This window comes from Malaclemys terrapin, chromosome 3 (genome assembly GCF_027887155.1).
Source record: "Malaclemys terrapin pileata isolate rMalTer1 chromosome 3, rMalTer1.hap1, whole genome shotgun sequence".
NCBI lineage: Eukaryota > Metazoa > Chordata > Testudines > Emydidae > Malaclemys > Malaclemys terrapin.
In genome coordinates, this window is record NC_071507.1 from 97491155 (window position 1) to 97518789 (window position 27635).

At 40.5% G+C, this 27635-nt stretch overlaps 1 protein-coding gene across 4 annotated transcripts in view; it reads right to left on the reverse strand.

Moving 5' to 3' along the window:
• Positions 1–718: 718 nt before the first annotated feature.
• TAB2 (TGF-beta activated kinase 1 (MAP3K7) binding protein 2) overlaps positions 719–27635 on the reverse strand; it is a 138105-nt gene continuing 111188 nt past the window's right edge. For all 4 annotated transcript variants that reach the window (XM_054022593.1, XM_054022594.1, XM_054022596.1 and 1 more), the window contains 4 exons: positions 13046–13206; positions 11980–12073; positions 10463–10543; positions 719–2680 (listed from right to left, as the gene is read on the reverse strand). In XM_054022593.1, coding sequence (XP_053878568.1) covers positions 2535–2680; positions 10463–10543; positions 11980–12073; positions 13046–13206 — 482 coding nt within the window. In that variant the 3' untranslated portion in view covers positions 719–2534. The remainder of the gene's footprint in view (positions 2681–10462; positions 10544–11979; positions 12074–13045; positions 13207–27635) is intronic.

Genomic DNA, 27635 nt, shown 5'->3' on the forward strand with positions numbered 1-27635 from the left:
ACAAACAACCTACTTTCCTTAGGTGTTCATAATGGAGGTTCTACTGTACATAAGGGTGTTTATATCAATATAGCTTATTTCTGTAAATTTACTGATTTAAGCACCTTTAATGTCCTATAACCCCCTTGTGTGGATACAGTTATATTGGTATAAAGATGCTCTCTGTACAATAAGCTATCCCAATATAAGCACCTTTATACCAATGTAACTGTGTCCACAGTAGAGGATTGTAGTATTTTAACTATGTCTGCTGCTTGAAAACCGATGTAATTATAGCAGTACAAAAACCTGAGAGTAAGCCAGCCCTTGATTGGGTATGTCACCTCTGACTGAAAGCAACTTTACTACTTTCTGGAGCAGGAAGGAATTCTATAGTCAGGACATAATTCTGTGGCTGCACTATTTTGGAGCAAAACAAGCCCTGTACACATTTAACTAATATGTAACAGAAATAAGCCATGGGAAAGATACAAGATGAAAAAGATGCCATAAAAACAAGTCTTAATTAAACCTTTGGCCATAACAAATCAGCGTATTTTAAAGCTGTATTTAGCTATTTATTGCTGAGTTGGCTACACTTTTACTCCACAAGATTGAAAAAGCAAACAAATCACAAAAGCAAACATTAGAATATATATTTTTTTTAATTTTTATAAATAACTTATCTGTTACAAAGACAGTTTACCCAGCTAAATCACAAAACCATCAACTCAAGATATCCAAATTAGGTTTTATTAATAAAACAGGTAAAAACTGATTTGTCAATCTTCACATAGAACTGCAGATGAAGCTGAAAAACAAGGCCTCATTTTTATAAACAAAATGCATTGAATGCAAGTGCTTTGGGTCTACTGCCTAATTACCTGGGATTGTCATTTTATTCCCACATAAGAAATGCAAAGCCTTCAAAACAAAAGGCCTTTGTGCATTCACATAGATCACTTGTAAAATTCCTATTTAAAAATGTCCACTGGCAAATGTTTACAGTGGGTGACAGTCTACTTTATCTTTTCCCTTTTGCTACATTTTAGCAGTCCCTCCAGCCTCACTTAGTGCTGCTACATTATTATTTACATGCTGTCTTTTTCACGTGTACTGTAATATAATTTCATTTTCTTGACTTCAGTTACATACATTCCTGATCACCTGAATATTTTCCTTTAAAAATAATCATCAAAATAAAGAGATGCTGAGGTTGCTTCAGTGTTCAAGTCTGCTTGATTTCTCTTTCCAGCCTTTATTTCAGTTGTCCTAAATATTGCTATCCTTGTTTTCTATAAATATAAGACTTCACCACCAAGTCAGGTTTAGAAACTGGCTGCCAAAACAGGAAAGTATTTAAAGTTCTCTGAACAAAGCTGTATGATGCTGCTGCTGTTGATTTTGGTACTGTATGTACTCCCCCGATAAATATCTCTTCAAGAGTCTGCAAGATACCCAGCAGATGAAGCAAGCTTAAATCAGATGCTAGTCTGTTGGTGGGTTGAAAGTTTCTTAGTTTGTTTCCTTGTGCCAGACAAAACATTATCTTGTGTCACCCACCGTAAAACTCAGTGTACAGAGTGAACTATATGTATAACTCTTCCAACTTTTCCTGCATTTTTACCAAGCTGCATCTGCAGGTCTTCACAGATCATCAGCATTTACAAGAGCAATGTACAGAATGAGCAGAGGAAAGCTATTGTGCATAGTTTCTTACCATTAATGCTCTTATTTTAAGGCATTGCTTCTCTCAGATAAAAGCTTAAAAAAGGGACATGATCGTGCTTAATCACTTAAAGGGAAAAAAGAAAGTTAACAAAAAAGACTATTACACTATACATACAGAAGTACAAGAAAATAATAAAGGTGAAGAAAAGAAATCACTTAAAGCAGGCTCTAGAGCTATGTACAGTAGGAAAAGCTTTGGGGTATTTCACTGTGTATTGTACAGACAATGCATGCAGTTTTTCCTTTTCATCTTTAGAGGTGATTGTATAGATTCTGGCTTCACAGAGCAGAGACGTTTTCAGGGAAGACAAGGCAAAGAGTACCACTGATTTGTGAAGTTCTTCCCCTATCCATGGGCACTGTGGCGGCAAACAGTTTAAATAGTTAAACCTTGTTCCTTTTAATTTCCTCTGCATTTGTAGTGTTTCACTGAAAGCTTTGAAAACAAAAAAGCTATCATTCTATTCCTTTCCCCTGTCAAAATTCAGTAGTGACATTGGGGGATAAAGAGGGATGGAGAACACCCAAGCACTGAACACGGTGAGAATTATCTTATTGGGATATTGGTAATACTGTACATGGTTTAGGCAGCTGGCAACCAAGTCTTTCAGCAGATTACCTTTCAGCTGATGAATTTCAACTGCCTTGGACACAACACTGAGGTATTATTAGCTCTGTGGACTGACATTTAACATTAGCAAAACACCATCTTGTCAAACCTTCAATTTTACAAAATCCTATGCATAAAATGATTTTTTCCCCAATGACAGAACAGTCCATTGTAGGTTTCTTATGGTTTTGCAAAAGATAATGGGCCTGTTGGCTTAGAAATGCCTGGGCATTTCACATTGTTCACAACGGTTTAAGGCTGGATGATTTAAAAAAGTACAGGCAGTACAATTCCACTGAGCTCCCTCGTCTTCGTCTGGGTCTGGAACAGTCTTTGGTGTTTTGACAATGGACCTTTGATCTGTAGGTGTGAAAAAGAAAAACAATTACTAAACAAAAACAACAAGGATGGACAGAATTTTGAGCTGAGTTTTGGGTAACAAATAAAATTACCTTGTACCTGTGAAAACTGCACAAGTTGTTGTAAGTGACAGAGAGATTTCTCTCCCGCCTCGCTCTACCTGCTGTCTATATATAGCTTAGCCAATCACATCAAAGGTAAGTCTCCCAACCACTTTTCTGTTCTCTGTCTAGCCTCTTCCTAAATTTATTTGAATATTGCAGTTTTAGCAGATTAAATTAGTCAGCAAGGGGAAGGTGCACACAGAGAAAGAGGTTATTATATAAAGTCACAAGAAAGTTTAATATTTATTTAGATTTACAACATGGAAAAAAAGGGCATGCTCTGGTCTTGGGGGGGGGATGGCGGGCTGGGCTCCGAAGTAGGATTTAAAAATATGACCCTGAACAAATGACAACGGAAAAGATCAGCAGCTTTCCCCAAACCAGAAAACGAATAGCTAGAATATCAAAAACAATACTCTGTCCTGTTCACAAATACAGTTCTTTACTGTACCACTCTCTGCAAAAGTCTATGTAAAAAGATAGGCCTTGAAGCATGCCCTGAAGTTCAGACTCAGTGAAACATAGGGGAAGGGACCTTGAGAGGTCATCTAGTCCATCCCCCTGCACTGAGGCAGGACTAAGTAGACCTAGACTATCCCTGACAGGTGCCTGTCTAACCCGTTTTTAAAATCCTCCACTGATAGGGATTCCAGTCTCCCATGGCTACCTATTCCATACTTAACTATACTTACAGTTAGGAAGCTTTTCCTAGTATCGAACCTAAATTTTCTTGCTGCAGACTAAGCCCATTACTTCCTGTCCTACATGCAAATGGAGAATAATTGATCACCATTCTCTTTATAACAGCCTGTAACATATTGAAGACTTACCAGGTCACCCCTCAGTCTTCTTTTCTCAAAATTAAACATGCTCAGTTTTTTAACTTTTCCTCACAGGTCAGGTTTTCTAAATCTCTTATTTTTGTTGCTCTTCTCTGGACTCTCCGATTTTCCTACACCTTTTATGTAAGTGTGGCACCAAAAACTGGACACAATACTCCAGCTGAGGTCTCACCAATGCCTAGTAGAGTGGAATGATTACCTCCTGTGTCTTACATGCAGCACTCCTGTCAATATATCCAAGAATTATATCTGCCTTTTTTGCAACTGTATCACATTGTTGGCTCATATTCAATTTGTGATCCACTATACCTCCCTCCCCCAGATCCTTTTCTGCAGTACTACCGCCTGGCCAGTTATTCCCCTTTTTGTATTAGTGCATTTGATTTTTCCTTCCTAAGTGTAGTACTTTGCTCTTATCTTTATTGAATTTCATCTTGTTGATTTCAGACTAATTCTCCAATTTGTCATGGTCATTTTGATTTCTAATCCTGTTCTCCAAAGTGCTTGTAACCCTTCCTGATTTGGTGTCATCCACAAATTCTGTAAGTGTACTCTTCATACCATTAACAACAGTCTTTGGCTATTTAAGGTTAAGGGGAACACGTGGGTGGGGATTCCAAAGCTGAGGGTCACTTGTGGAGAGCACCAGACCAAAGAGGGCTTCAGTTGAGTGCCTCCACTAACTGCAACTGCAGCAGAATGACAGAAAAACAGGCAGTCTCTCTAACAGCTAAGTTCCATGCGATAGGGCTTTATAGATTTTAAAAATCCCATCACCTGGAAACCAACAGGCAGCTAGTGCTGATCACAAACCAGTGAGATACACTAATTTACATTACGCACCATCTTCACTGTGTGTGTTAATTTCAGTGCAATACCGGTAACAGTATTTAATTATATACACATACGCTATACATATCCTACCTCTCAGTATTTCACCCTTTCCTAAGCAGATTCATTTCATTATTCCAGATACAGACTTTAGCTTTTCATGATATGTATAGTCTGTTATTACTCTCTTGAAATGGCAATGGCAAACACTTTGATAGATGGTCAGACTTCACTGTAGCTTGTTAGCATCTTTACTTACTGCTAAAAATTTATTTTGTAACTTTTTGATACATTTCTGAGTTTATTCACAACAAATATTCATCATCACCATCACAGATTCTAAGAAAATCATTTTTCACTTTTGTGAATGGGGAAAAACATACAAGTGTCTCCAAACACTTACATCCAAAATTCATCATTATCTACACTGTATTTTAAGTGCAAATCTAAACTGTGGAGATGAGCCCAAAACAACCTCTCAATCTTAGGAGTGTTCAACTTAAGCTATAGATCCAAATTTTGTAACTGAGCCCTCCTCTACTAAAATACATACTTCTGTTATGGTTGATCTTTCTCATTTTATGAGATGTGAAACTGAAAAGTAAATGAAGGACTAATTTGGCAGTTTTTGAAATTCGATTTTTTAAAGTCACTTTTTAAAATTATATAAGAAACATTTGTAATGTCCAGTAACTCATGTCCTAAAGCTGAATAGTATTTAAAAACTAGCTGGATTTTAATATTTTATATGGTGCTAATCAATGGCAAAGTTGTGTTCTAATGCTATTTAAAAAACAACACTATTTTCATTGTTCCTGAATACATTTCTATGGTGACTTAGAATCCTAAATAATTCTAATCATTATAAAAACAATCACAGAAAAATGATTTGTAAGCATTTTTGCAATAGGTGAGGCACACAAACAAAAGAGGTAGTGACCTATAACCTAAACACAATATAGCACAATAGGCACAGTCAAATCTTTATTATTAATTATAATTAATCATAACCTTTAAAAATTCACTGCTTTTGAATGATGCAGATTTAATATGTTCTGGCTCAATTTGGGAAAAAAAATCAAAAAGTTGTCATTTGTAACAGTCACTTTTAATCATACTCAGCAGGCATCTGCTATGGTTTTGGCAGAGCTTAAAGTGCTTGCCCATATGACACTGAAGTTCTCAGAACATCTAACATTCTTCTGTCTGGTCCAACAAAGGGCTACCCCAAACTGATGAAACGACATCCCTCCACACTGATACAGTTAAGGCATGGTTTAAGCTAAACTACGACTTTAGCATGGTCTGGTAACAGTTAAGTCAGATCTGCACTTACAAAACAGAACCAAATTTTTAAAGTGTCTGAACTCTGAAAAGTTATTCTAAAAATAACATATGATTCCATGTTTAGTTGCTATGATTTCCAGATCACATGTTCTCAATTTAATAAGAAACCTTTTTTCCTGTTAGCCTTGCAATCTCATCCTGGTCTCAGAAACAAGGTCAGAGTCTTTCCACTTCAACCATTAGCACTTGTAATAAAAGGTTCTATGGGCTAAATTAGGCCTTCTGTGATACCTATGCAAACCCAGGGTCTTCAGATTATGCCCTCAGTTACACCTGAACAACTCCTTTGCTTTCAATGCAGTTGGTACAGGTACAACTAATTTGAACTTTGTAAAAAGTTCATCATTCAGAGGGAATAGAATCTGCATCTCCTGTTTGTACTGGCTTTGTAGGGTTAACCGGAACAAAAAAACGTAAAGCTTATTTTGTCATTAACAAAAGCAGATATGACACTGAATACACACAAATCTTAACTACATTAGGAATGTGTTATCTGAATCCTACATGATGCATAATATTAACTTTTCAAAAATATTTAAAACTGTTTTACTGGGGGTTGGAAGGTTTCGATGGCAAATCACTCACATGACAGCTGCTACAGCGATCACAGAAACTCGGCTCACTAGGGAAATTAAGGACAATTGAATTGAATTATGGTAAATTTTAAAAAATACCCACCATTATTTAAACATAGAAAATCTAGTTGCTATGCTAACTCTCAGACTGTACAACTAAGTGTTGGCAGTTCTACTTTTGAATATTTTTAAAAAACAGCTGACTCACCAAATGTGACTCACTGAGTTTTCAGCCCCAGGAAGCATGAAACCTCTCTCTCTCAGACTTGGCAGACTAAAATGTTTTAGTCTGCATTCTGAACTTCAGAAATTATTAACGCCCACTCACTCTTCATAATCCTCTTTAGAGAGGTGTAGCCCATCCCCAGATGCATGCGTCTCCTTTGGAAAATGCTCACGTACTAAAGTTAAATGTTATGAATTATTTCTAAAATGCAGAGCCCACAGTTTTTATTTAAAAGTGTTGCAATAATTTATTTTAACAAATACCTTATGCTCTTAACAGAAATAGTCAGTTAAAAATATAAAGCCATGGTATTTTAAACATAACATCTGACAACCAACTTTTTAAAGTTGTTGCTACTTAAATATCAAGGGTAATCATATCTGCTTTTTGCAACGTGAATTTAAAAAAAGTTTTTTTAAAAACTAAAAAACCCCAGCTTTATGTGAATCAGATATTTTAAATGTTAATGAAATAATTATTTTAAAAAAATTAAAAGATTTAAAATTAAATTTGAAACCACGACAACCTACATTAAGGCCTAAATTATATTAAAATAATTGAAATTAAATGAAAATATTCAAGTGGTACATGTTTTCTGCTCAAGTTTTAATGAAAGTCAAATCACTGAACTGATGGAAATCAGGCAAAGCATCTGGAATTAGAGTTTAAATACTAAGCCAGCTTTTGATAGCAGTAGCTTCTTCTGCAGATGCAGAGAGAATATTGTTTTTATTTCAACTAGTTCAGTTCAATGACTAGTTCTTCCAACTGGGATTTGACAAAAGCAGAAAAGTTGATTTTTTCACTTCCATTTTATTAATATGAACAAATGTGTGAGAAGCTGAGCGCTACTAGTTCTAAAATCTTGAAAGACATGAGGGCCAGAAACAATCAGTTCTATTCACTAAGACTTATTTCTTTGTTTAATGAATCAGCTAGTTCTCAATGCAAAAATATGTTTTGATAAACTTACTTTTTTTCTTCTGTATCCAGTATGCTTAAGGTAGTTTTATTTAACTAATAAAAACAATTTTAAACTGCTGTTCTTGTGGATTTTTAATTGAATTTCAATTTTCATCCAAATGCAGCTTGACACAAATCACTAATAAAAAATTAATAATCATCTAAGTACATAAAAAATGAATCAACTAACCATTTTCCAACAATCAAAAATGTAAAAATGTAGAATTTGAATAAATGTACATTAAGTTAGATAATTGCTTAAATAAACGTATAGACATAATGCATCCCCCCTGGTTAGCAAAAAAAAGTAGTTCCAAATTTAGTGTAAAGGCTATATTTAGTTGCAAATCAATGTTTTACTGGTTTCCAACCAAAGAGAATCAACCTTTCTTTAGGGAAATAACTGAAGTTCAAATGCAAATCAAATCCTGCTTGCTTATTTAAATCATAATTAAAATCAGTGATTTAAATCCATTCTCTCTGGCTCTCTGCTATAAAAGCTTTCATTTATACTCTACCTTATATTGCTGCTATTAGTCCTTGGGCAAAATATTCAATGTCAAAGCAGCTCATCAGAAAAGTATGCTTGCAAAGTTGAGCTATTTGACTGCTTCCGGAAAGGAGATCATCATCACATCTACAGTGCAATTACCTTCCACTAGTCTAGAATAAGGAAAGCCCACTTCTTTGATACAGTACATATGTATTTGGCATGCTGCTAAAATAGCTCCTAGTTTTCTTTAGTATTATGTGCCAATCAGACACTTTATAAAAGTTTCTGGGAAATCATGAATTGTCAGAAATGAGTGCTTTGCCAGTGCCAAAATTCTTTAATTAGCCACTTCTCAAATTGTGTATAAAACAAGAACCTGAAGGAAGAGCTTCAAAAGCTCAGAACACATTAAGAATACCCATCATACATGGAGTTCACAAGAAATTTGGTATACTTGCCTTGGAATTCTGTACTAACATTGTTCTTTTCTAAAGCAATATGCTTTTACTAGGGACTGTGATGAAGCCATCTAATCTAGTTTACTTAGAACTATGCAATAGATTAAGTAAATACAGATGACCAACTTTAAAAAAAACAAAAACATAATCCAACTCATGTATTTTTCATAAATAAATCTATTTTAAAATACTAAATGTAATCATTCCTCTGTATTAATTTCTTCCCTCCCTAAAAGTGTGAGAATGTATACAATGAAACAGAAAAGGAAGGAAAGCATGCAGAGGTAGGATTTACTCTCACTGACTTTCAATGAGAGTTAGGTACCTAAGACTATGTCTTCACAGCAATGTAAGACACGGGTTAGTAACTCGAGTCAGGGAACCCTGGGCTTGAGTATCAATACTGCATTTTAATCCTAAATTAAGAATTTTCTGACCCATGCTCAAACCTAGGGCACTGGTGTCCATAAAGCAGTGCACAGATCCGAGTCAAAGTAGATATATCCCAAAGTGCCTAGCGCTGTCTCCTCCTCCCACCTGCAATGTTGACACTCTAGCATTATGGGTGGTGTATTATGGGAAAACTACTGCTCACCCTGTTTCCTAACTGTGATGGTGCTACTGATGGGACTGATGTGCCCAAAGGAGCACGTGTATATAAATGGCATAAGTAGCTCCTTTGGTGCTTCTCTCAGTAGAATGACTGCCGTTTGAGAAGGATTTATGCTGAACTATCACCTAATCTGAGAATTGGGCTCACCAGCTCTAGGCTGAGTCACTGCAGCCTCCCTGCATGAAAATGCCCCTGTGCACCTGTTCTGAGGATAATTAGGACATCTGTCTCCAGGGCTGTCAAACTATTAAAATGAAACTTTGCAATTCTTAATTTTTAAAATGGGATGTTCAGTGAAGGTGTTTTTGTTTGTTTGTATTTTCATTTATTTTTGTCCGTTTTGAAAATTGACATAAAATGAAAGTATCAGAGGAAAAAGACACCCCCCCCACCCCAACCTGGCTGCTGGTGGCTGCAGAGTGAAGTGCATCCCCAGAGTTTGAGGTACAGTGTGCTCCAGCATGCCCTCACCCTCCAGAATCCCTTATCCCTGCCCCACCTCAGAAGGCAGGGATAAAGGATCCCCGGGAGGCTGCAGAGAAGTTTTGGATAGAGTTGCCAATTTTGGTTTGATGTATTCCTGGAGGTTTCATCACGACAATCTTTAATTCCTGGATACTCGGCTCCCACTCACCATGCACATTGCCCGGGGCGCCCCTGCACATGCAGCCCCAAGGAGGGTAGAAGCAATGGCCAGAGAATGAAGCAGGACCAAGCAGCTGCCCCGCAGAGATAGGGAATGGCAGGGCTCCCAGCTCAGCATAGGGATGACCCGCAACATCCCAGCATCCAGGAGCCACCTCCTGCCTGTCAACTTCACTCCCTGGTCCAGGCAAGCTCCACACAGCAACAAAGAGGAGCCGGTGCTGGGGGAGGAGCAGGAAAGGGGAGCACACTCAACCAGGCATTTAATGGCTCTTCCTGCCCCTGTGCTGGCTGCCTGCAGCGCTGCTCCCAGTTACTCTGGGATATATCTAGAGTACTTCTGGGACCTGAGTCAACCTAGGGCCACATGCAGACAGGAAACCAATAGGGCTCACACCCTAGGTCCTATGCACTGGGACCCTGGGTCTAAGCCCTAGGTTAGCACATTTGCAGTGTGGATTCACAGAGTGAGTGAGAGAGAGAGTGCGTGTGTGTGTGGCTTGAGCCTGTGCTCAGAACCAGACTTAAATTGCTGTGTAGACATACACTTAGTGTCATTCATGCTTTTGAAAATAGACACCACAATCAATATTCAGATTGAATCAGAATTACAGCATGTATTGGTAAAGGTAAAATAAGATTTTAGTATAACTGTACTTATGCTAGGACTAAATCCAAACAGTACCTTTGGGTTTTGGTGGCACAGGACCTAGAAATCCAATATTGTCATAAAAATTATGAATAGCGCTGGGATTAAAATGTGGTCCTGAAAAAAAGGTAAATACAGTTTTTTTTAAACAAAAATCTTTGGATATAAAAACACAATTTTTTTGTAATGGTTACAAATGATAATACTACTATGTACATCATTAGCGCCTTTCATACCAAGATATCAATACAGGTCTGAGAAAGATATTACTGGTGGCTAAGTAACTTTCCCACTTAAGTTACATAACAAATGAACGGCAAAGATGGGAAAAGAATCCAGATAGCTTGATTCAGTCAACAGCTCTAGCTGGCAAACTGACTGTCTAAATAATATTCAATCAAAGTTTTATATATAAAAAGCATTATATTGGTAATTTTCACCTGCCTCTTTCACATATTTGGTTTTTTAAAGTTAATTATTTTACCACAGTCCAAAGAAAGGCATTATTTCCCACGATACAATATGTTTTATGTATTTAGATAACTTACTATACAGAAGCTCTGAGCTCCCTAACCATAATGAAACTCACAATTATGAGACATACTTAAATGTATAAAAGCTACATGAAACTTATTGCTGAGCTATTATTTAATTTGAATTTCCTCAATTTCATATGTTTAAACTCTCAATCCTAATATTTCATAAACTTTTTCTCGTTTTAATTTCCTCTTTAAAAAGAAAAAGATGTGTACTGAAACATCGGAAAGTTATTTTCAATCATTCACAACTTATTTCTCTTTTTTCTAACGTAGAAAAGCATGCACTACCCTTGAATATTAACTGTATGCTAAGTTTGGCATTTCAAATGCCAATCATTTGAGTTCTACAAACCTCCAAAATAAATCTGATCAAATCTTAAACCATACCCAATGACTTATTTACTTGGATGTCAGCAATCCTCTCTTTTTCTGTTTCTCAGCTACGTCCAAGGGCTCAAAACTTCACTGTAGCATTATCTTCACTAAATCCCTATTTTCTTCTTCCTTACCTGCAGGTGCACAATCTTGGTCTTCAATGACCAAAGAATCCAAAAGCAACAGGGGGAAAAAAAAGGCTTATGGCCCTGCAGATGAGGAGGGAGGACATACTGGAAGCAAATCTGAAGCACAGTTTTAACTACCTGTGGTTAGATAACGGACAGAAAAAGGAGAGGAATGCTGGCCATTTCATTCTCCGTAATTCAAAAAATAGCCAACTAGATTTTTCCAATGTTACGAAATAATTTACTTCTAGACTTATGGAAACCATGGTGTAATAAATTTCAACCCGACTTATTTGAGGTAGTGGGAAGATTATAAACCGCCACAACCAGGGGTTTAGAATGAAAGTATTTTCATAACCATAACTATAATATTATGATAATGCAAATAACTTATGTGATGATCATGTATAGCTTAGCCTGATATTTGATTTGTGTGTCATGGGGGAGGGGGGGAAATAAAATAAAAAAAGAATGTTTATAGTTGCTGATGAACTGAGAAAGCATACTGTACCTCTTGCTTGAAAAAGATCAATCTCTTTGGTTAGGCAATCTATGTCTATCTGTAGCTGTCTGTTACAACTTCGCAACTGTTGCATTTCTTCCAGCTGAAAAAAAAATCTGTTAGACTGAGTTTTCCCACTTCAGTATCAATCACCATTCACACACAGGCGGATGTACATTTAAGCTTATTTTTGGATTGGAGATGCATCATTCACCTGTTTGTCATGGCTTTATTGTTACGTCTTTCAGGCCAAGTACATAGCACACGTGCTCACAGATGAATTACTCCTGAATTACTGTCCCTTTACAGACTAATAAAGGTTTCAGATTCAGGTTACTGTACTGCGGTAGTCCACCAAATGATGGCTGGCAAGATACTATGACCCCTTTTTCTTTGAAAAATGGTATGTTGCCTCCAAAGTGTTCGCTCCCTTTTAAACTATCCTCACAGATCATCTTGCTATACAATTGACAAGACAGATGAAGCACGAGAGGAGAAGGTGGCTAGAATGCTGGTGTTAGAAGACGTGCTATGAAACAGATTGTAAACAGACTCTAGACTAAAGTTCTAGTTATTCGTGTCTTTGAGACCTTCAAACCAGCCTATTGAAATGAGGTCTCCATGGTACACCTCTACCCCGATAGAACGCGACCTGACAGAACATGAATTTGGATATAACGCGGTGAAGCAGTGCTCCGGAGGGAGGGAGGGGGCGGGGAAGGGAGGGGGTGGCTGCACACTCCGGTGGATCAAAGCAAGTTTGTTACAACGTGGTTTCACCTATAACGCGGTAAGATTTTTTGGCTCTCGAGGACAGCATTACATCGAGGTAGGGGTGTACTAGCCTTGAAAGCCACTGAGAAAGTTGAGTTAGTGCACAACGTAATTGCCAACTTAGCCGTTCTTGCTATGTGGAGCATATTATACCTGTTATATCTGTATTTGGAACAACACTGGCTACCAATTTAATTCTAGATACAATGTGCCATTAAATAAATTATTGTGTCATTTATTTTATTATGAAAGATCATGCTTATGGGTTTGAATTTTACAGCATATAGAGATTTTGACTTACTGAAGGAATTTGGGAAACAGAATTCGATCTCTTCAGGCGCCTTCGTGTCAGATTATTCTCCATTTCATTGACTTCTGATTTTAGTTTATCTAACTTTTTCTTTTGAATCTCGAGTTCACGTTGAAGTCGCTCCATCCTGGCTTTCTGGTGTACCAGTAAAGCTGCAATACATATCAGCAAAACAAAGTCCAATTTTAGCTAATTTATTATCCACCATACTGCAACAGTTGATAAATAAAGATGAAAGCTAACATCCTCCTGGAAAAATGATTCCATAAGAATGTTTTTTCATGCTTCTCACAAGAAAGCTTCAGCCATGTAAGATTACACATCCCATTATACTTCTGAATAAAGTATGAATCAAGTATTTAATCTGCATTAAAATCTAAAGGGTCTAACATATTATGTCTATGTAGTATTGTCTGGTTTTGTATTGTCTGGCTTTGCAGCTTTGACAAGTTGCAAAATTAGGTAACTGAATAATTCTAATGGTGATCCAGTGAACTGTGCGGTATTTGGAAACACATACAAGCACAACACATTTACCATTTTTGTACTTTTCATCACCTGTTTCTTTGTCAAGAAAAAATTAATCACGCAAAAAATCTAAAGTGTCAGAGCAAGAAAATCTCAACAATAAGTCTTCTCACACTAATAGAAAACAAGTTAAACTTAGTCACATATTACAATTTGTGAAAATAAGCTTTTACAAAACCTAGTCAAAATTGTAAAGGGAAAAGTAAAAAACAAAAACACCCGCAAAATCAAATACCCCTTGTACTGTATTCATCTCAAATACCACAGAATTTTAGGCAAACTATGAATACACTATATGAAGTAGATTTTAAAGTAAGGCATTCCTCTATTACAGAACACACTATGTTCCTTGTATTAAATGCAGTTTTTGATGTAAACTGAGCCTTCAATTAAACCAGGAGTTTTATTAATGGCAGAGAGATGGCATGTAAAACAAGGCACAAAAATAATCCAAAATTTCACAAGTAACTCTGCTGGAAAGTGGTTATAGTTATTACAGTACATATAGCACATACCATTTTATTTCTGAATTCTGACTCATAACTATTAATATTAGCTTCTAATTTCTGATGCTGTTCAGCGTACCATCACCATTATTCACAAAGCAAATACTCCATGGGGGCTAATATAAACAGGGAGGTTAGGGTTTAAGTCATAGCATTTTAAAAGAGTGAAAATATCACACCAAGTCCAAATCCATTTTGCAGCTTACCCCTTAAAGCAATGCACAGTATTAGACTTCACCATATCATTTCACTTTCTAGCTGTACATCAAAACAAGGATCACATGTATTTATTGCACTCATTTGGCTTTATTATCTATTTCAGGGGTTCTTGAACTGGGGGTCATGACCCCTCAGGGGATCGCAAAGTTATTACATGGGGGTTGCATGCACATGCCTCCCAGCTAGCTAGTAAGTCTGCTGTGAAAAGTAATATTAACAAAACATACAAATATCACTTTAAAATATAAAAAAATGTGCTTTTAACTTGGGGGATGGGGTGTCACAATCAGAGGCTTGGTATGTGAAAGGAGCTGCCAGTACAAGAAGTTCGAGAACCACTGGATTTGATGCACAATGAAAAAACTTGGCAATCAATTCCATTCCTGTATACATATTAGTTCACATTACAGACTGCAACTAAATACATTACTTTTATTGGGACTATGTTCTGTAAAACACTGAGTTAAATTAAACTACTATGTAAATTAGTTGTATTTATTAATAAGTGGTAGTAATAAGGGGCTATTTAAAAAGGATAGGACAGCAAGGGTAGGACAGTCCCTTACAAGTGAAGGGTTCAGATAGATCTGTGATTTGAATAAAAGCTGTAAAAATAAGTGTCTACACCTACTCTATGTTGCAATATTCTATTACTATGACCTCACTATTACTCTGTCTGCTTGTTCATTCACCCACCTATTTATCTTGAATTGACTGTAGGTTCTTTGGAGTAAGGACTGTCCTATGTTTGTACGGTGCCTAGCAGAATGAGACTCCAACCTGATTAAAGCCTAAAATTTAATTATTATTAAATACATAGTCATATATAATGTTAAAAATTTTCAATCATGTCATGTGTTGTTTGTAAAAGTAGTACAGCAATTCCAACTGGCATGACTTGATGCAGCTGTTTCATTTTCTTTCAGTCAGTTTGGTCTGGTTTAGGGCTGCCTTAAATAATACACTTTAAAGTTACTATAGGGTGGCAATAGCCACACCATAGTAAAACTGCAACACGACTTCTGTTTAATACAAAAGTTTTAAGCTTCTCTAAATCCACATGCAGAGTGAGATTGGCTTGAAATATGCTATAGCAACAGAGGGTTCAGGATTCAGTTTTGGTTGCAAATTTGAGTCATATATACAGCCTCTCCTTCTTCCGAATTATCCTTTTTTAAAATAGGCTGGTCTAAACATAAATTTGCATTGAAACAAATGTTGAATTAAAACTAGTTTCATAGTTTAGTGCAAGTCTGTGTGGACATTTATTTTGGAATAAAAATGGTTAAATAAAATTTAGTTTAATTCAGTTTATTACTTATCTTATGCCTTTTTGCACAGACATGGGAAAAAACACTGGGCACTAACCACATTTATCACTGGACTTCCCCTGAGGCGATCTAGTTTGTCACCAAGAAACAGCTGCAAAACCTGACTAAAGTTATTGGGGTTTTTTTGGGGTGGGCGGAATTCCTAAAATACAGCACCAGGAGATTTTTCACTAGAAAAATTCCTTTATGTGGAACCATACTGACTTTCCCATGGATCATCAGTAGAGTTGAGAACCCTTATAACCACAGCATAGACCTTTAACACTTGAGCTTAGGGAAGTCACTTCAAGTCTCCTCAACTTTGAAGTGCATAGAAATATTTATCAACCAAGACCATCACTACCCTAGGGAAAAGCAACACATCCTTTCCTCCCAACATTGGGTCTTGCAGATAAGATGATTTTGTGCAACTTCTCAGTTACTTCGGCAATGGATGGGGCTCCATCTTGGTCCTGTCCTGAGCTCTATTACAGGATTCCTATGTGATGCCAGGCAAAACACTTGAATTAGGTTTGTATAGAACACACCCTACTTCTGTGAGATGTGGGAGTAATAGCAGCCTTATGATTAATGCACTGGATTGGGACTATGCAGACCTGGGTTCAAAATCCTGGTTTGACCACAGACTTTCTGACCACAGGTATCACAAGGCTTTGTTTTCACTAGGAAAAAAACGGGGCGTTCTTAACTCAAGTTAACTAACTTGAGGTAAAATTCCTAGAGAAGACAAGCTAGCAGTTGCATACGTATTATGACAGAGACTTTAATTACAGCACCCCGCCTCATTCAGTGCACAAGATGGATCTGCTCTAGAGATAATCAGGGTTATGTAGTCAATTGGGCTGTTCTCTGTAGCATACTCGGCCTTTGTCGCAGAAGCTAGAAGGTGTGTAGTGAATGAGGCAGTGAACTTACGGAAGAAAAAGGATGATTGTATAATTAAGGCAGCTGAGCACTACTCTGAAAAATGGCTTCTGGTCATGTAATTAAAGACCGCATCATACTGCATACAAAGGGGCCAAATAAGGATTGCACAGACTATGTAATTTACTAGGTTTTTGAAAAACAAACATCCATCCATCACTAGAACTGTACTGACTTTCACATGATGCATCAGCATGGTTGAGACCTTGAGATCCACAGCAGACTTCTCTATTACTTGAGCAAATAAAGCAAATGGGAGTAGAAATTTATCCTCTTTGTGGACCAGCCACTAGAGAGACAGACACTTTGCCAGTGGGTTTCACAGCTATTCTGATAGCTGAGGACTATTGAGACTCAGGAATCCTAGGATCTGGAAGGGAATCTGCTCTAGCAGTCTGTACCATTCTGACTCCTTCCTCCTCTATTCCTTTCTTTGTTCCCCTTTCCCTCCCAGCCTACATTCCCTTCTCCCCTGGCCTCTTTGTTCCCATCCCTGTCCCCAAGCTCCTGCTCCTCATCCCTCTGCACTTAAGTCAGGCTTCTTCCTCACTTCCTGGGCACCAGCAGAGGAGCATTAAGAACATAGGAGAGACAGGCTACCCTGTTCTCAGTTCTGGTGTCCAGAGCTACAGCTGGTAGGGGCAATTGCAGGAAAAGTCCAGCTCAGCCCCTACAGCTCCAGAAGGGAGCATGTTCAGTAGCTCTGTGGAAACTATTCGTGTGTTGTTCAGCTGGCACGCAGGAGCAGTGCAGGGAGGGAGCATTCTTAGTTCAGATGCAGTCTGTAGAGAATTTTGCTGCTGAACTTTAAACCTCTAGTGAGCATGTGAACATGGAGATTTTTCAGAGGCTTATAACTTGGCCAAACTTGGGTGGAGTTTTATGGTACAGTACAAGGCACATTCCTGACAACAGGGTGATAGCCCTGCTCAATTTCAAGTCCTTGCACCAACTCCTTCTCCCCATCATGGCTTCAAAAGGTACATAGTTGTAGCAGCAAGCCTCTTGAGATTCTCAAAGTGGGAATATGTGGAGGGCATGTCTCTATCCCTAGCTCCTGCAGAGAAGGGAAGTACAAAACCTCTTCTCTCTACATTAAGTTTCCAATGTTGGGTAGAGACTTCTCAGCTCACCTCCCAATACTGCTGCTAGCGAAGCTCACAAACCCTTGACAATCTGACCCCTCCAATGCTACAGGGGTTGCCCTTGAAGAACGTCAACTTTAAGTCTGACTCTCCATTTCCTGTTTTCCCAAGGTTTGTTTTCTGTTCATTCTTCTACTGTTAGCATTCTTGTAAGGGGAATGTAGGAAGACTAACACTGAATTTCAAGGTTTGAGTTTTAGGAATTAAACTCTAAGCTAGTCCATACTTAAAATTTAGATGAAACTATAGCTATGTCGCTCAGGAGAATGAAAAATTCACACCCCTAAGTGCCACAGTTAAACCAACCTAAGTCCTTGTGTGGATGCAGCTAGGCCAACAGAAGAATTCTTCCTTCAACCTAGCTACCATCGCTCAGAGAGGTGGAGGTGGATTACCACATTAATGAAAAAAGTGCCTTCATTTTTTATGTAAAGAATATGTAAAATTTTTCAGCATCCAGAGACTAAAAGGTAGCATCAAGTTCTGGAAGACAAGGCCATTTTACTGCAAAACTAAAACAAACGTCAAATTTATCTGTAAAAATTGCAAATTTGTACATAAAGGATAAATCACTTTCGCAAAACAAGTTGCAAAAGATACTAGCAACTTTTTTTTTTTATTAAACTTTAACAGCATCACATTATTATACAGATCAGCACATTGCCAAAGGTCCTGGAACTCCTTAATATTTAACTGTTCTATTTGGGGTAAAGGAGAACTGTACAGATTTATAACACTTTCGTGCCAGTAGGTGTTGAAAATGTTGAGAAGTAGGAAACAGCCTTCTTTATCTCTGTAAATTTAAAATCTATTAATTAAACTGCAAATATTTGCATCAACAGGCATTTAATGACTAATGTCAACAGGTCATATTCACAAATACATCATGCCTTTGAAATATGATTTTACCTCCTTAGGTTTTTATGATCACACTCAGACTGGATATGGTTTTCAACTAGCACTATGGGATTTTTTAAAAAAATAAATAGAAAAGTAAAACTTAATTGTGCAAAAATCTCAAGCTATTAAAAAAGTCTCCCAATTCATCTATTTACATAAAGGAAACCATTGGCAGCAAATACTACTGCAACCTGCATCCATGAACATAGTTATTATACATATATATACACTTTTGTTGCTGAAGAGGAACACAAATGTAACTACATTGTCTTCATTTTTTTTTCTAAATTACCTACACAAGTATATTACAAACTCAAATGAAGCACTCAACAGTTAGGAAAAGCAACTTTCATTAGGCCCCCTTGTGTGTACGCACTATGGTACGGTCTTTAACTTACATGATCACATACTATCTTTTTTACAGGACTCCTTCCTCACTCAGTACACTGGGTAGACTATGCTCACTGAATGAGGTGCTTTTATCGTCACTGTTCAACATACGGCCCAACACTTTATTAACTGTACACAATTCAAACCCTGCTCTGAACACACATTTATTAATTTCTTCTCTCCTTTTTCTATGGCGCTCATCACTATAGTATGTGACAACCATTAATGAATTTTCCTTCATAATACCCCTGTAAGATAATGTATTAGAATTGCCATTGTACGGATGGGGAAATAAATACACAGATTGTCAGAAGCGTACACTACTCCTGAGTGTCCAACTTGAGATGTCTATGGCCTAATTTTTCAGAGAATTTAGCATTTTATAGCACTTCATGTGCTCAGAGCACAACTCGTATTGACTTCAGTTGTAGATGTGAGCACTCAGCACCATCCACAAATCAAACCACAAGGTCTCAAGTTGGACATCCAGAAAATGATGAGCACACAATTAGTGATCACCTCTGAAAAGTTTTGTTTAGATGACTTTTCCAATATTCCATAGGAAATTTGTGGCAGAGATAGGGATAGAATTCAGTTCTCCAGGGTAGCATGCCTTAGCTGTAGCATAAGACAACCCTTTTTCTTCCTGCAGTGTTCTGCCTCATTCACTATATATCTTCCATCTTTGGCAACAAATGAGACAAAGAGGACTTACAGACAACAGGCTCACTTACTACACAACCCTGATTCATTCTCAGAGCACGCTCCATCCTGTGCACCGAATGAGATGGGGTCCTGTAGAAGAAATAGTAGGTGATCATGTAATTAAAAACTATCATAATGCAAAAGCACACGGAGTCCAAATTAAGATTGCACAGACAACCTTAATTCTGTAATTTCCTAACTTCTGAATGCTTTATTTAGCAACCAAACATGTTTTTTGTGTGCAATTTCAGAGGTTTCTAAAAAAGAAAACTGAAAAAAAATTCCTGTGTGTGGAACCATACTGACTTTCCCATGGATCACCAGTAGAGTTGAGAACCCTTATAACCACAGCACAGATCTTTAACATTGAGCTTAGGGAAGTAACTGACAGCAATAGTAGGCTGACGACCTCTATGTGGATGAATCACTAGAAGCAGATAAGGCACACACTTTGCAAGTAGGTATCAGATATTTGCTGCCATTAGAGGAATGGTGAAACTCAGAAATCCTCGGTTCTGTTCCAGATTCTATGGGGACAGTGTGTTCTAGTGGGCACAGATCATCATGCCTGTTCTCCGACAAGCCCGACCCCTTCTGCCCTCCAGCCCATCCTCATCCCAGTCCACCAGCTGCCTCAGCAACTTGTCCCAGTTCCCCATAACCTCAGTGTCTTGCCACAGTTTACCCACAAGTCCCAGGGCCCTTTGTTCCAGTCCTCACCCTTGCCACTTCTCAGGCTCAGCTCCTCACCCCTCTGCATTCCAACCAGTCAGCTCCCTCCTCCTCTTCCAGGGGGAGCACTGAGAATACAGGACAGTCCCCCTGTTCCCAGCACCACAACAGTCCCTGGCTACCGGGAAGAGCAACCGCAGCGAGAGTTCTACTCAGATTCTGTAGCCCAGGACTGGACTGTGCCAAGTACAGACAATCTTTAGAGAATTTAGCTGCAAAGCTCTAACAAGTCTCTACTGATAATGTAACTACTGAGGTTTTCAGAAACTCATAAGCATGGCTAAATTTTCACAGGGACAGTAAAAGGTACATCCCTGACACTATGCCAACCTTCCTCTCAAATTTCAAGTCCCTGGGCCAATGCATGGAGGTGCTAGAACTGCTTAATAGAACTGCTGTAGGAATTTTTTTTAATATGGACAAAACTATTTTCCCCAAACCTTATTCTGAGACACAACTGAACCATTTTGAGTGAAGTTTCTCAAAAAATATTCAACCTGAGGCAGATACCTGGCATGGAAAATTTCAGCCCAAATGAATAAAGTTTGGCAAAATTATAACCAAGTGAAAAAAAACTGGTTACTAACCTTTTGTAACTGTTGTTCTTCAAGATGTGTTACTCATGTCCATTCCATATTAGGTGTATGTGTGCTGTGAGCACCATTGCCGGAGAATTTTCCCTCAGTAGCATCTGTCAGGCTGGCTGTAGTGCCCTCTGGAGCCACGTGCTTATGCACGGATATAAGGAACATCATCGGCCCCGCACCCTGTCAGTTCCAGCTGGCCAGTTGACTCCGACAGCGGGGCAGGAGGGTAGGTCATGAGCAACACATCTTGCAGAACAGTAGTTACAGAAGGTTCGTAACATTTTAAATTCTTCGAGTGCTTGCTCATGTCCGTTCCATGCTAGGTGATTCACAAGCAGTACCTCGGGGAGATGGGCTCGAAGTTCATGGCCATGCTGACTGTAGCACTGCTCTGTCAAAAGTGGGTCATCTTAGACCTGTTGGTTGATAGTATAGTGGGATGCGAAGGTACGTACCGACAACCAGGTCACAGCTCTGCAGATGTCCTGAATTAGGACCGGCACAAGGAATGCTGCGGACGACGCCTGGGCTCTTGTGGAGTGAGCAGTTAAGATGACTAGAGGTAGAATCATTCACCTGCTTGTAGCAAATCCAGATGCAGGTGGTTATCCAGGACGAGATCCTCTGGGCTGATACAGGTAGCCCTCTCATCCTTTCCAGTATTGCAATGAAGAGTTGCGTGGATTTGCAGAAGGGTTTATTCCTCTCAATATAAAAGGTGAGGAGGGCATATCTAAAATCCAATGAGTGAAGCTGTCATTCCTCAGAGTCTTGAGAGGTTTCAGGAAGACGACTGGTAGGAAAATGGCCTGGTTGTTATGGAATTGTGACACAACCTTTGGTAGGAAGGCCAGATGGGATACAGTTGGACCTTGTCCTTGAAGAACACTGTGTAGGGCTGTTCTGACATAAGGGCCTTGATTTCAGAGACTCTCTGGGCTGAGGTGCCAGGAAGGTGATTTGCAAGAGAGAAGTACCAGGATGCACAATACTAATGCCTCAAGGAGGGACCCGTGAGCTTTGACAGAACTAGGTTTAAATCCCCTGGAGGGAAATGGGGGCTCGCGGACCTGAGGATAGTCTTTCCAGCCCCTTGAGAACACTGACCTGCCTTTCACTGGAGGGTGGAAGGCTGAGATGGCTGCTAAGTTCACTTTAATAGATGAGAGAGCTAGAGCCTGATGCTTTATGGAGCAAATAGTCTGAGATAGACTGAAGAGAAGAAAGAGACGGAGACAGAGCATATTCAGAAGCCCAAAAAGAGAAACGCTTCCACTTGGCCAAGTAGGTAGAAGGCTTTCTATTGCCTAGCAAGATCTGCCAAACCTGTTCCAAGCAAGCTTGTCCTTCAGGGTTCAGCCATACAGTATCCATGCAGTTAGGTGCAGGAAGGCTTGGCTTGGGCGAAGCAACGAGCTTTGCAAGTGATCTTATGAAATCAGGTCTGGACGGAGTGGGAGCAAGAGTGCGGTTGTCACCAAGAGATCCAGAAGCGTGCTGAGCCAAGCCAGGGCTATCAGAATAATTCTCGCTTTGTCCCGTTTGATTTTAGGACTGTGTAAACCAAGGAGATTGGGGGAAAAGGTGAAAACTAGCAGGTCTGTCCACGGGAGCAGAAAAGCATCGGAAATGGAGCCTGGACTGTGTCCACGCAGTGAACAAAACTGATGGCATTTCCTGTTCTGCCTGGTAGTGAACAGGTCCACTGGGGAGGCCCCCACCTTTGGAAGATGAATCTTGTGACCTCTGGGTGAAGGGAGCACTCATGGTGAGAGGAAAAAGAACTGCTGAGGTGATCCAGCAGTACATTCCAGGCTCCCAGGAGATGAGACACCTTGAGATGAATGGAGGGCTTTGCACAGAAGTCCCACAGACGGATGGCCTCCTGATATAAAGCCAAAGATCTAGCCCCTCCCTGTTTGTTAATGTAAAATGTGGCTGCAGTACTGTCTGACAGGACCTGCAACACCTTGCCTGAGATTTGGGGAAGAAACACTTGACATGCTAAGCATACAGCCCTGAGCTTCCTGACATTTATGTGCAGGGAGAGTTCTTCTTGGGACCAGAAGCCTTGAGTCCTGAGCTAGTTAAGGTGGGCTCCCCACCCTAGGTCTGACATGCCTGAGTCTAAGACAACTGATGGTTGAGGGGGTAACAAAGGACATCCCCATCATTACTGATCTCAGGTCTTTCCACCAGTCCAGGGAGGCAAGGACCAGAGGAGGAACCATAAGTACTGAGTCCAAGTAGTGTCTGCTCAGGGAGTAAACTGACACTAGCCACAGCTGGAGAGGCCTGAGGCACAGCCTTGCATGCTGAACTGTATAAGTATATGTCACCATGTGCCCCAGTAATCTGAGGCAAACCCGAGCTGTTGTGATTAGGTGGACCATGACATTGGACATCAGGTCCAACATGGTCTAGAATTGGGCCTCTGGCAGGAAGGCCCTGACCTGGATTGAGTCAAGCTCTGCCCCAATAAATTCTATTCTCTGAACTGGGACAAGAGTTGACTTCTGCTAGTTTATCAGCAGGCCCAGTGCTTGGAAGGTGGCTCGGACCATGCTGATGTGTTCTGTACTTGAGACTGTGACCGGCCTTTGATTAGCCAGTCATCGAGGTACGGGTAGACTTGTTCACCTTGCCACTTGAGGAAGGCTGCTACGACCACTGTACCCTTTGTGAAAACCCAGGGGGTTGCCAATAGGCCAAAGGGAAGAGTGATGAATTAGTAGTGGTGCTGACCCACTATAAACCTGAGAAATCTTCTATGGCCATGGAAGATAGAAATGTGAAAGTATGTGTCATTTAAGTCAAGGGCAGCATACAAGTCTCCTGGATCCAGAGAGGGAATGATAGAGGCAAGGGAGACCCTACGGAACCTCAGCTTCTTGAGATATTTGTTGAGGCGACACAGGTCCAAGATCAGTCAGAGGCCTCCTTTGGTCTTTGGGGTTAGGAAATACCGGGAGTAAAACACTTTCTCTCTCAAGTCTTGAGGAACCTCCTACACAGTCCTCATATGTACGAGGGATTGCATCTCCTGGACAAGGAGTTGCTTGTAAGAAGGGTCCCTGAAGAGGGACGGGGATGGATAATAAATTGAAGGTTATATCCAACTGTCACTGCACTCAGGACCCAATGTTATGTATGACCATGCTGGCCTGAAGAGTTACAGACAGTCCAAAAATAAAAGGAGCAGCGGATCTGAAACGGTGACTGATCCAGAGCCTTTGGGTGCACATTTAAAAGCCTGCTTGGCCTGCCGGAGTATCTCAGACCCCAACTGGGAGGCTGAAGTGGATGGGAGTGGCTGGTGCCGTTTATAACCTCTCCTTTTTCTTTTGTAGGGCTCCTGTTTCAGAGGCGCAGAGAACTGAGAAGGCTGCTGGCCTGAAGTGTTTCTTAGAAGCTGACAGAGCGTAATGGCCAAAGGATCATAGGGTGGCCCTCGAATCCTTCAGCCCGTGAAGTCACATGTCCATCTGGTCCGAGAACAGAGAGGAGCCTTTGAAGGGGAAGTGTTGGATAGACTGTTGGACCTCGTGACGAAGGCCAGAGGACTGGAGCCAAGAACGCCTCATGGTGTCAGTGGAGGCCATTGTCCTGGCTGCCAAGCCGGCAGCGTCCAGAGCCGCCTGGAGTGAGGTCCTGGTCTTACCCTCCTCCAAGACGGCAGTGAACTCCTGCCTTGAATCTTGGGGCAGGGAGTCTTTAACTTTAGCCAAGGTGTCCCACAGATTAAAATCCTATTTTCTCAGCGGAGCTTGCTGGTTGGAGACATGTGGTTGAAGGCTACCTGTCGAATAAACCTTTCTTCTGAAACGGTCTAGTCTCTTGGTGTCTTTTTGCTTAGGGGTAGCGCTCGACTGCCCCTGCCTATCCTTTTCATTTTCGGCAGACCACCAGGGGCATGCGAGTACAGGTATTTGAACCTGCCTGCTGACACACAATACTACTTCTCTGCCCTATTTGAAGTGGGGGGAGAAGGGGCAGAGAAGAAGGGTTCGCCACAGGTCCCATCACCGCCTCATTAATGGGCAAGGTCACCTTGGAGGGAGCGGCAGCAGCCAGGATATTACTAAGACTGTGTGATGTCTCTGAGCTCCTCAATTTCCAGACCCAGGTTTGCAATGACCTGCTTAAGAAGGTCCTGAAGGACTCTGAAGTTATTGTGACGAAGCACATTACTGGGTCCCACAACTCCCTTGTCTGGGGTGGATGAGGAGGAGGCTTGTACCGGAGGAGGGGTGTCTTCCTCAACTATGTCCACTGGAGCCATCTCCTGGACATTGAGGTCTGGTGCCAAGTGGGAAGGAGCGGTAGCCCATCTCTTGGAAACTACCAAGCAGGAGCAATAAAGGGGAGGACGCGGTACTGGGTGGAAACCCCAGGGGTTCCAGTAAGGCCACTGCATTGGCCACTGACCAGGTGCTGGCAGGAGGACTGGCACTGAAGTCTGGTGGTGCATAAGCTGGGTACTGGAACGCGTTTTAGGAGGCACATAAGGTTCCCCTTCGGACTCAGAAGAGGAGTCTTATCTCAGAGACCTTTGTACCTGCTTCTGCCTCCATACAATGCTGGGGTTCCGGGAACCGGCAATGGACTGGTGATGAAGATGCCAGATCAGGGAAGGCTTGCCCCTAGAGCAGTGGTTCCCAAACTTTAACAGCCTGTGAACCCCTTTCACTAAAATGTCAAGTCTCATGAACCCCCTCCTTAAAATGAATATTTCTAGGGATTTTCTCCTTTATCGGAGTATAAATTATAAAAGCAGTGATCTTGGAAATATAAATTTGTTTTTATGACATGCTTATTACACACTATATTAATTATTATTATTTATCATTACAGTATTTTTAGTACATTATGAAAATGGCAACACTCTGCCAAGATCTCACTTTCGTAGCTTGTATCACTTTGAATAAGCTGGTTATAAGACAAGGCTCCTATGTTTCATCAAGGAGTATCAGATCTGAAACAGCATGAAGGTATTTAAGAAGCCAACTCAAAGAGTTCCTCCTACACAAGCATTCAGGTCTTGAGCAGTCCAGGCAAACAACGCACGTTACAACAAAAGCTTAAACTTGTTCTTCATAATAATTTAAAAAACAATAGTAGCTATTTAATTTTAAAAACAGCAAAAAATATCCACCTCTCTTTCCATAAGGAGTCTTGAAGTTTAAATCTCCTCAGTGTGATAGATATGCTTGCTTTGATCTTCTTAGCTCTTGGAAGTCCAGGGGCTCCGTGCTGCTGGCCCCATGCTGCCTGGGGTTCCTAGGGTCAGCTCTGTCCACCATTAGGGAATTTCCCCTCCCCTCCCCCCCCCGAGAACCCCCTATAACATTTCATGAACCCCAGTTTGGGAACCATTGCCCTAGAGGGCGCTGGGAGGGCCCAGTGCCAGGAAGGAGCCCGACACTCCTGTCCCCTCCTGCTTCTGGTCACCGGAGCGGGTAGGTGTCCCACTGAAGTTGAAGGGACCGGCAGAGAAAAAAAGGTACCTAGCCACTTGGAAAGCCTCTAGGGTTGATGGCATTTTCAGATTGCTGGCACCGCTGTGGCTTCTGGGACTCAGAGGGTCCTGCACTGGACTAATGCTCTAGGCAGAGTTGACGTTGCCATTGTGCGCTCGGGAGAGGTAGAGTGGCCTAGCACAGGTCTCACTGTGCTGCCTTCTCCCCACTTGTCTCTCTTCTGCACTGGCGAGTGCCCTCTGTTGGTTCACTGCTTCTTGTGCTTCTTTCTTGGCACCAGTGTGTGAATGGTGCAGGAAAGTGCTCCGTGCTAGGGGAGTGCTTCACACCAACGCTGAAGTACTTAATGCCAAATTGGAGCGGCTTGGCTCATACTGGTCTGAGGATGGCTTCCCATAGGGACAGCCTTCAGCCTAATGTTTCTGTCCTTTTTAAGTGCAGGGTCTGAAGTCCCGACAGATCTGGCAGTTGTCCTTCACGGGAGTTTTCCCCAAGCACTTTAAGTAGCTGGAGTTCAGGTCACTCACGGGCATAGGTTTGTCTCAAGGCTTGAAGCCGGGGCATACCCGTCCCGTGGGGCAAAGTCGTCCCCCAACGATAGGAACTATCTATTTACACTAATTATATACACTAATGCTAATTACAAAAAATTTTACAAAGATAGAATCCAAAAACCACTGGGAAGAAAGCAAGAAAGGTTGTTCCAGCAACCACCCCGGGTGTAAGAAGGAACTGAGGGGGTGTGGGGCCAGCAGCATCCCTCGTATGAATGCATGGCTCCAGAGAGCGTTGGAGCCGGCCTGACAGATACCACCGAGGGAAAAATCTTCAGCAACAGTGCACATAACGTGCACACATCTAACTTGGAATGGACATGAACAAGCACTCAAAGAACATGGTCTTATTATGAAAAGTATCGGGCAACCTTACCGACAGATGTTGCTACCTGCACCACCTATAAGATTAAAAAATTAAGCTGTTTTGTGACATAAGAGACCCAAATTCAGGAACAACAGCTTGACTTCTGGTTGCTTGGACCAGGCAGATAAATCATGATCATGCATCTCAACTTCTGAATGATTTATAAGTGTAGCAAAGGATTAAAAAAAGCATAGCAGTTACTGTAGCTGAGTG